Raw genomic sequence first — 9,229 nt, forward strand, 5'->3', positions numbered from 1 at the left:
TGGTTGTTGTGACGGAGATGGTGGCCATGTGAATAGCTCCCGGCTACTGTCTTATGCAGCGCTCGTGCATGTGCTGGGGTGCGTGCGCACACTCACACGCACTCACACACACACACACACACACACACACACACACACAATACTGCAACCACTCGTTACCCACCCGCTCACAAGCACGTGCACGCCCATGTGCTTTTTGCTCCCTCCCTCCCTCCCCTCCAGGAGTATGTGGAGCACGACGACCAGCCAGAGAAGGTGCTGGTCGCCGGCTGGGCTGGCCTGGGCTACATGGCCGACATACTGCAGGTGTGGGGTGCTTTGGGTGGCGGACAGCGGGGAAAGTCGCGGGGTTAGGGTGGTGTTGCAGCGACGCGCGTGCGGTCAGCAGTGATGATCACGCTGCCAAAGTGATCCGCACCTGAAGGACTTGTTTTGCGTCATTTGCAGCAGAGTTATGTCGGTGTTTGTGCAGTTTGCGCACCCCTGCGGGAGGAGTGTGGGGGTGTGATAATCGAGGAAAGTCAACCTGGCAGACGCTCACACGAAGCACCTCTCCAACGCACACGCGCACGCACCCTCGCACACACATACTGGCGCACACGCGCACACTCCCCCGATCTGTCACACGCGCTCACACACACACACACACACACACACTCTTTCTCTCACCCTGCGCCGCCGCTACTCAGGAGCTGGACTCTGGCACGGCGTGCCTGCCGCAGGGCAGCGAGGTGGTGTTTGTGAACGACCACATCCGCAGCGCCACGCTCGGGCAGGCAGTGCTGGGCATGAACCTGCAGAATGTCAAGGTGCGCCCGCTGCTTGGTCAAGATCCGGTCAACATGATGGCCCCCGGAGGTCGTTTTGTGTGCGGCGCTGCTGCGCTGTGACCAACGCCCCGCCTGCCTGCCTGTGATTCTGCCTCCCTTCCTGCTGCCCTGTGTCCCCGCCCTCGTCAATCCATCATCGCCGCCCAATTTTCGATATCGACCAGCGCACATATGCACACACTCACACACTCCTGCATAAATCCCTGCATCATCGCACCCATAAACCGACCCCCGACCCCTGCTCCGACCTGTCGCCACCAACCACCATCCACGAACCCCCACCAGGTGTCTCATGTCAAGATGGACCCGCTGCAGCGCAACCAGGTGGCCCGGCTGGACCTCTCCTCCTTCAAATGCGCCATTGTGCTCTGCGACGAGGTGCGGCGGCCTCCCCCTCCCCTGCGGCGGCGCCGCGCCGCCCGCCAGCTGTGGACGTTTCAAGGCAGCTTCGGCTGCGCTGCCACTCGGCAAGGCTGAGCAAGGCCGGCTTGAATGGTACCTTACCCCCAGGCCATCTACATCATGACGTCTGATCGCGTCAAACACACATGCCGACACCAAATGCAGCATGCGCCCAGCTCGCTCAACTCACCCGCGTTGGCCCCGTCGCCGTACTTGATTGCCCTTTACACCTTCCCTGCAGCACTGGGTTGACCCAGATCATGACGAGTCAAATGGAATCGAGTCCACTGATGAGCCCTCCATGCTGAGGCTGGACGCACTCATGATGACGGTGCAGGTGAGTCCCTTGTTGCGCGCGTGTGTTCAGAGCTTGTGCTTGGGCACGTAATTACGTGTGCGCATGCGTGCCTTGAGTGTGCGATGCACACGCGTGCGCGTGCGTGCACACACATGCGTGTGCGCGTGAGAGCATCTTTGCTTGTCAAGACGTGCGCGTGCGCGTTGAAGTTCGCGTCCAAGTGTGAACGGTGTGTGCGAAGCTTGCTGCGCGCGACGCCGCGTCTGCGCACCCCCCTCCCACATCTCTCCGCGCAGCTCAATATCCGCAAGACCCTGGCGGACGACGGCCTCCCGCCCATCAACATCATCTGCCAAAAGGTTGGTCCCATGGCAACTGCCTCCACGGGCTCTGCATTCCAGAGCATGCACGCAGAGACGCAATCAGGCGCCTGGTAAGCAACGACGCAACGGCCCACCTCGCATGCTGCACTCTGCTGATGACCACTGCACTCTGCTGACGACAACCTCTCTCTGCGTGCATGTGCGTGTGCTCAGGTCGCGTCCGCTGGGCTGACGCGCTTCGAGGACCGCCACCGCCTGCCCCTGGGCATCAGCGTGAACTTCACTTCTTTCGCGGCCAAGATGATGGCGGTGGTGGCCTACAACCCCATCGGCCTGCTGGTGTACGCGCAGCTGGGGGAGGCGGCGGACCTCACATTTGTGGACGCGCAAGAGTACGCGGGTGAGGAGTCTGGGAGGGCGGGCGCTCGTGCGTGTGTGCTTGCATTGTACATGTGTGTGTGAGGGGAGGTGTGGGTATGCGTGGGTGTGAATGCGCACATCACCACGATCGGAGTGTGGTCATCTGGCCCTTAGCGACCATGAAGGTACAGGCAAGGGTTGGGGTATCCCTGTTGCAGACATGCAGACGCGCCGCGCGACCATGCTCTCAATTACAGTCTGTGGTTGTCACTGTGCGTGTTGTTGAAGCTGTGGTTTCTGATTTGCCTAACTCCTGTCTCTCAATCATCCCATGCAGACGAGGGAGAGTCTCTGTCTTATTGGGAGCTCATAACACGCGCGCAGCTGCAGGTGCGTCCACACATCCGAGTCCACGCGTCGCCAGCGTTCATGCCACCTGCCTCTGTGCTGCGCACCCCGCCCAGTCGTGCCCAACAGCTGCCCAGCTCCAGCTCACTCCTGCGTCCCTCCCAGCGGGCTGCCGCACCCCCCTCCCCTCGAGAAGTTCTCAACAGCTCGCACACCGCGGCGCCCCTGTTGTACCGCAGGGTGACCTGCTGATGGGATGGTACCGCCTTCCTGACATCATCACAGAGCCGATCGAGTCGGTATTCAACCCCCAGGTGCGATGCAAAATCACAAAGTGTCGGCAGGGGACGGTGCCCTGTGCAGCCCAAGCTTGCCTGCGGGCTGCGGGGGCGGGCGGCTGGGAGGCTGCGGGGGTAAGGAGGAGCTGTGTGCTCCTGCTGGCTATGCAGTGCTTTCCGGAAGCCAGAATATGCGGCGTCCCTCTGCCTCTACTTAGGGCTTGGACGTGCGCGGCCGCAAGCGCATCTGGAATGACGGCGACGGCCGCCTCAAGTTCATCATTTTCGTGAGCGGCTGGGAGCCCGGGGCGCTCGTTATCGCAGCACGGCAGCACCTCCTTGCCTTCCCTCAGCTTCTCGCTGAGCTGTCACCCTGCTTTGTCTTGCACCCGCCTCGACTGGAGGTCCCACCTCAACGCCAAACACTTTTGTGGGAAGAGGACGCCCCTCTAACGCTCAAAAGCTTCCTTCCGTGATCCTAGCTGGCTCTAGAGGCCCGCGGGCGCAGGAAGGGTGCTATCTCATTCTGTCTTGTCCAACTCAGGAAGGTTTGAGGCTTTGGCAGCCCCTCTGCGCCCTCAACTGACTTGTGTCCCGCTGATTACCTGTCCCCACATCTGCCCGCAGCGCCAAAAAGAACTTCTGACGCCGGCGGAGGCGGCCGCGGCCGCGTTTGGAGACGTGATCGGCGACGACAAATTGCCAGAGGCGCAGCAGCGCCGCCGCTTGCCCTCCACGCGCGGCGCAGCGGCGGCGGTGCAGCAGCAGATTGGCGGCCTGGGTGGGGCGTTCACGCGGGTACGGTGAGGTGCAGAGGTGCGGCGATTGAGAGCGGCGCGCGGTGCTGCCAAACAAAGCGTCATGCTGTTGCGGCGTTCAGTGTCCACACAAACTCTGCTGCGCTTGGGACCCCCAAGCAACACACACTTCTATGCTTTGTCATTCAAACTGGTTCACGCCGTGGCTGCTGGAGTGGTGCCTGCGACGGAATTCTTTGGACGGATCACGCACGCACACGACCCTTGGCGCGTGCGGCAAGCTGCGCCTTGTCATGCACCCCCATGCATCCATGCGACGATGTACCACCACCACATTTATCAGCCCTGTTTACGGCGTATCGCCCCCTTCACATGCAGTGCGACACACGCGTTTGTCTTCGCGCCCCACTTGTGCTGTTCTTTGATCTCACGCGCACATGTGTGTGTGTGTGTGTGTGTGTGTGTGTGTGTGTGTTTGTCGACGCGCCCATGCGCGTTCACACTCAGTCACGGTCAGTCACGGTCAGTCACGGTCAGTCACAGTCAGTCACAGTCAGTCGGGATGCCGTAATATTCCGCTGCCTCATGTTATGCAGTAGACGTGATTTTAAAGCAGGGTGTATGTACAACATGTGGTCGCACGCATTTGTGCACCCCACACACTTTCTCTACGCACCATTTGTCACACACACCTATTCTGACACGCACGATCCTCACGGGCACCTCCCTGCCTGCGTGAGGGTCTGCATGGCATCAGCCCCGCCGTTGCCAGGCAGGGCTCGTCAGACGGCGGCCTACAGCTGTGTGACGGGGGACGCGCTGGTCTGTGCGTCTGCAGCGCGTGCACATGCACGCGCTAGGCAGGCGTGCGGCGACATACAATCCTTATGTTGCGAAGGCACGCATCCCTGGATCCTTTGCACTGACGTTTTTCCAGGTCAGCATAGCGAGGGGATTGCTGGTGTGCTGGCATGTAATGGCGATGCTTGATATGCCATCGATTGACTCATCACAGCTGCACAATGCGGTGCACTCTCAGTCACGAAGTCGGGGTGCCTGGATGTCCTACTGTTGTTGGCAGGTGCCACCGCACGGTGCAGCGTCAGCGGCTGTCGTGCAAGTGCAGGTTGCATCGTTGATGAACCGCGCTGTAGTTGAGCAATCCAAACCATTTTTATCGATTAGATTTTTGCTGTTGCGCGCACGATGCTCATGCGCGCGATCTGAGAGCTCACCCACAGGTGTCTTATCACCTTCGCTGCGCCTTACAGCTCGCGCGACTGTCACGCACGTAAGACTTGAGCTTGTACATATCCCCGATACATCTGCACCGGGGTGTGTGAGAGGCGATATTGCTGCGGTCAAACACGAGGCAAGGCACTGCAGGGCGCCAGTAGCGCTCTCGCTGGATCTCAGCATCCCGCCGCATGAAAGCCCGCGAGCAGCACGTGCGGAGGTCGTACTCAGGTATGGGAAGACCTTGATGATGACCTTGGCTCCTGGCACAGCTTGGCTGCCGCTGCCAGACTTGTGAAGCGACACCCCCAGCGCTGACCAGCGCAACCGTTGCGTGCAAGGTGCAGGCAGGAGCGGCGGTAACGGCGCTGCCGCGAACATCATCCCCGTCCGCTCGTCCTTGGAGGTGCTGCAGCCGGCCTTCGGGTGAGGATGCCGCAGCGATGGCTGCACTGCTGCTTGTTGCAAACACTTTCCTCACACACGTACGGCACGTGCCCCTGCAGACCTGATGTTCCCCGCGCCCTCCCCGCCCAGGAGCTCCTCGCCCAAGGTCAGCTCTTCTGGCGCCGACGCGGAGCAACCCACGCCGGGCGAACGCCGCAGGCCGAGCTCATCTGGCACCCCAGCAGGCTCCACGCCGCCCCGCTGGCATGGGTGAGCGTCGCGTGGCCAACCACGTGCACACATAAGCCGTATACAGCCAACATCACAGGGAGTCATCGCTAGAAAGCCTAACATAAAAAGGGCAGGAAGGAGGGGATGTCAAAATGCATGTTGCACTCACCACCTGTGCCCCCGCTGGCGCCCTGCGCCCCCCCCCCACCTCAACAGCAAGGTGCATAACTCAATGGCACATCGCTTGCTCTTGGAAGGGGCGCCACAAGGCGACCAGCTGAGCAGCGCGAATGAAGGCTTTGGAGCATGTGCAGAGTCCAGCAGCGAACGCAGCTGCGACGACGGCAGCGGCGGGGACGAGGAGGCCTCCGGCGAGGAGTATTGCAGTGTTGGCGGGCAGGAGCACAACGAGCGGAGCCTCGCCTCAGTTGTATCAGGTGCGTGTTTGAGGCAACGAGCAGCACGACCCGCAGGAAAAACATCGGATCAAGTGCGCCTGGGCATGCGTGCGTGGCCCACCAACACTGTCTGATGCTTGTCGCTGCTTGCTTCGGAATGCGGGCGGGCCTTCCATGCAACGGCAGTGCCTCGGCGCCGGTTGCGCCCTTAATCGTGCCAGGGGTTGGGCGGGAGGGAGACACCTTCATGACGGGTCTGCGGCACCGGGCGTCTGCGGACCTGCCATCTGGATCGTGCGACTCATTTGATGACGCTGTGCAGGTACGCTGCCTGGGGGGCGTGCCTAGATTGGTGGGCAAAAGCTTGATGTACTGCGGCAGCAGCAGCAGCGGCAGCGGCAGCGGCAGCGGCAGCGGCAGCGGCAGCGGCAGCGGCAGCGGCAGCGGCAGCGGCAGCGGCAGCGGCAGCGGCAGCGGCAGCGGCGGCACGATGACAGTTTCTACATGCGTGCCCCCTGAGGCATCCAAACATCCCGCACCATCCTGCGCGCAGGGCGACAGCCTGCCAGGCCTGTCCTCCCGCGCCAACCCGATGCTGACGCCCGGCTGCTCCTCCCTTACTGGGATGCATGCTGTCACGGGCGGCGGCGAGGGTACCACCGACGCGTGCCCGGCCAGCGGCATGAGCACAAACCCTATGCTGGTGCGTGGCAGCCCTGCAGGTGCCGCTGCATGGTGGCAGGCGGTTGAATTGCGGGGCGCGGTGTCGGTGTGGTGTCAGGCGAACACACAGAGGGGGCACTGCCTGAGCCTGTTGGTCGTGCGCGGGAGGGCGGCCAACAAGGAGAGCGAAAAGCAAATCAAACGAGCAATGTGTGGTTTGTGCGTCGCACGCCGTTCGCGCAGACTCCAGAGGCTTCATCCATGGTGCCGCGGGGTGCCCTGGAGCGCACCGCGTCGCTGCTGCGGCTCATCAGCTCGATCTACGGCCCAGTTGAGGACGAGGAGCCGGCGCTGGGGCGCGATGCTGACATGGACGCGTCGGCTGGCGAGGCAGAGAGCGCGTGCAGGGTCGGCGGCGAGCCGTCGGCGGGCGGCGACGACACGGGCGACGGCACCGACGCGGCTCAGTTGCGGGCGAGGAGTCGTAGCGATGGCGGCAGCTTCGCCGGCAAGGGGAGCGTCTGCGGGTTGGCGCCGGCGGGGGGGTCTCTGCTGAGCTCTGCAGAGGAGTTGGGGATTGCAGGCGCGGTTCGGTCTGAGAGCAGCGGGCTGGAAGAGGAGGAATCTGAGCAGGCGCAATGCCCGTCAAGCAATGAGGCGCCCGAAGGAGGCGACAGTGCGGAGGCGGCGGCGCAACCTGCCGCCGAGCCGCTGGGCGGCGGCGGCGACGACGGTAGTGATGGGGATGCAGACGAGTATGAGCTCGAGGCAGCGCGGGCGCGGGTGGCGCTGGCGGCGATAGCCGCGCGCCTGCAAGGCCGCGCGGCTCTGGAGGCAGAGCTGAGCGGTCTGATGACTGACCTGCGGATGCGCGCGGTAAGTGAGGACGGCCGCGGCTCGAACGAGGAGGGGGTCCCGGGAGGAGCTGGAGGAGCGGCCGCACGGCGGGAGATGGTGCGCCAGATGGTGGAGGCGGCGCGGCAGATGATGGCGGAGCGGCGGGGGGAGTACCGCGCGCTGGATGGCTGGGGCGGCCCGCGCGGGTGCGCGCTGGTGGGCTGGCGCTCGGAGGCAGGGGGACAGCATGTGCGTCCGCTGAAAGCTGGGGTCAGAACAGTGTGTTGCAAATACGGTTCAAGGTGTATCTACTTTCGACAGGCCAGGACCGAAATGACCGGCAACGCGTTGCCTCGTCTCATGCGCGTCGCTTGCCCGCTGCCCGCCTTGCCCTGACGGCGCCGCCCGCCACCTACCGCGCGCCCAACCGCACCCAGCTACGACCAGCTGCCCTTCAGCTTCCTCCCGCCGGACCACCCCGACCCTCGGGTGTCGGAGGGCCTGGAGCGCATCAGGCGGCTGGATGAGAAGCTGAGGGATGCGACGCTCGCGGTGCGCGCGCGCACGCGAACGTGCATATGTCGCTCGCGAGCACCCGCGGCTGCCTAGGAACCGCCTGTGCGCATCGCTGCATGCCGGCAGACGGTGGGTGCGCGGTTGCGCCACACTGCTGGGGCCGGTCGTGTCGTGCTGAAATCGCCAAAACCCGGCCTGCACGGCGCGCATCACCCTGGCAGGCCCTTGTCGCGGCGCACGAGGCCAGCCCCGGCGCGGCGGCGGATGAAGCGCGGCGTCGCCTCGAGGGGCGAGCCGCGCGGCTCGACGCGCTGCTGGCCGCGCAGCGCAAGAAGCGCCTGCACGCGGCGCGGCTGTCGCGGGCGCTGACCAGCCTGGACGGCAGCTCGCAAGCGGGCGGCGCGCCTGGGGAGCGGCCAAACAGGTGTGATCCAGGCCCAGGCACTCGGGCAGAAACATGTTGCAAACTTTGGTGCCGGGGCTGCGCCCGCTGCTACCGCTGCTGCCGCTGCTGCCGCTGCTGCTGCTGCTGCTGCTGCTGCTGCTGCTGCTGCTGCTGCTGCCGCTGCCTTGTGTTGATGAGACATCACAAACCATATTGCTTATCCCACCCGCTGCGAAACCCATTCTCTGGCGCGGGCGCTGCGATTTGCAGCTACTACATCCTGGGCCCGGACGAGGAGCAGCTTCTGCGCGATGTCATGGCGCGAGACGATGACACCCTCGACAGCACCAACCCCTTTGACCTGGCGGCAGCGCCTGCAGCCGCGAGGACTGAGGGCCTGCCACCGGCCCCTGGGCTGTCGAAGCGAGCAGAGGGGGTGGGGGCCGCACGTGGCTCGGCGTCGGGGCGCGGCGTGTCGAGGGATGGCTGCGGCGGTTGCGCCGCGGGCGGCGGCAGCGCAGAGCCTCAGGACCGCGGGAGCGCCGCGGTTTCAGAAGCCGGGGCTGCAGAGGAGGGTGCCAGCGACGCGGCTGTTGTAGCGGACGGCTTTGTCGAGGGCAGCGGCGCGGCAGGCGACCTCACCAGGCTGCGCAGCCGGCTGGCAGAGATCGATGCCGAGCTGAGTCATCTGTCGGTTGCGCACACCTGGGACGAGTCCGGATCCCTTGCTGACTTCAGGAGTGCCGTTGGCAGCGACCCTTCAATTTCGCGGCCGTCGCGCCAGCCGTCCGGCGGCGCCGCCCCACATTCGGGCGCGCCGCCAGAGCGCGCGCCGCGTGCCTCAGCCGGCAGCGGCTCGCGGCGGGCCGCGGCGCGGGGCTCGCGCCAGGGGACGCCCGGCGGAGCCGGCGCCGGCGGCAGCGGCGGCGCCGGCTCTGCGGGGCGGCCGGCAGGGGAGGGGGGCATAGAGTGCGGCGGC

The 9,229-nt window shown here is 64.6% G+C and overlaps 2 protein-coding genes across 2 annotated transcripts in view; both read left to right on the forward strand.

Annotated features, from left to right (window-relative positions):
* MNEG_0853 (hypothetical protein) overlaps positions 1 to 3,646 on the forward strand; it is a gene marked incomplete at both ends in the record, with an annotated part of 6,874 nt that extends 3,228 nt beyond the window's left edge. The window contains 10 exons of the mRNA XM_014050663.1: positions 223 to 306; positions 690 to 809; positions 1,116 to 1,208; positions 1,474 to 1,569; positions 1,827 to 1,889; positions 2,067 to 2,253; positions 2,551 to 2,603; positions 2,801 to 2,875; positions 3,058 to 3,126; positions 3,467 to 3,646. Coding sequence (XP_013906117.1) covers positions 223 to 306; positions 690 to 809; positions 1,116 to 1,208; positions 1,474 to 1,569; positions 1,827 to 1,889; positions 2,067 to 2,253; positions 2,551 to 2,603; positions 2,801 to 2,875; positions 3,058 to 3,126; positions 3,467 to 3,646 — 1,020 coding nt within the window. The remainder of the gene's footprint in view (positions 1 to 222; positions 307 to 689; positions 810 to 1,115; positions 1,209 to 1,473; positions 1,570 to 1,826; positions 1,890 to 2,066; positions 2,254 to 2,550; positions 2,604 to 2,800; positions 2,876 to 3,057; positions 3,127 to 3,466) is intronic.
* Positions 3,647 to 6,773: 3,127 nt separating this feature from the next.
* MNEG_0854 (hypothetical protein) overlaps positions 6,774 to 9,229 on the forward strand; it is a gene marked incomplete at both ends in the record, with an annotated part of 3,303 nt that continues 847 nt past the window's right edge. Inside the window, 4 exons of the mRNA XM_014050664.1 lie at positions 6,774 to 7,555; positions 7,787 to 7,901; positions 8,087 to 8,289; positions 8,521 to 8,686. Coding sequence (XP_013906118.1) covers positions 6,774 to 7,555; positions 7,787 to 7,901; positions 8,087 to 8,289; positions 8,521 to 8,686 — 1,266 coding nt within the window. The remainder of the gene's footprint in view (positions 7,556 to 7,786; positions 7,902 to 8,086; positions 8,290 to 8,520; positions 8,687 to 9,229) is intronic.

This window comes from Monoraphidium neglectum, assembly GCF_000611645.1.
Source record: "Monoraphidium neglectum strain SAG 48.87 unplaced genomic scaffold scaffold00076, whole genome shotgun sequence".
NCBI classification, from domain to species: domain Eukaryota; kingdom Viridiplantae; phylum Chlorophyta; class Chlorophyceae; order Sphaeropleales; family Selenastraceae; genus Monoraphidium; species Monoraphidium neglectum.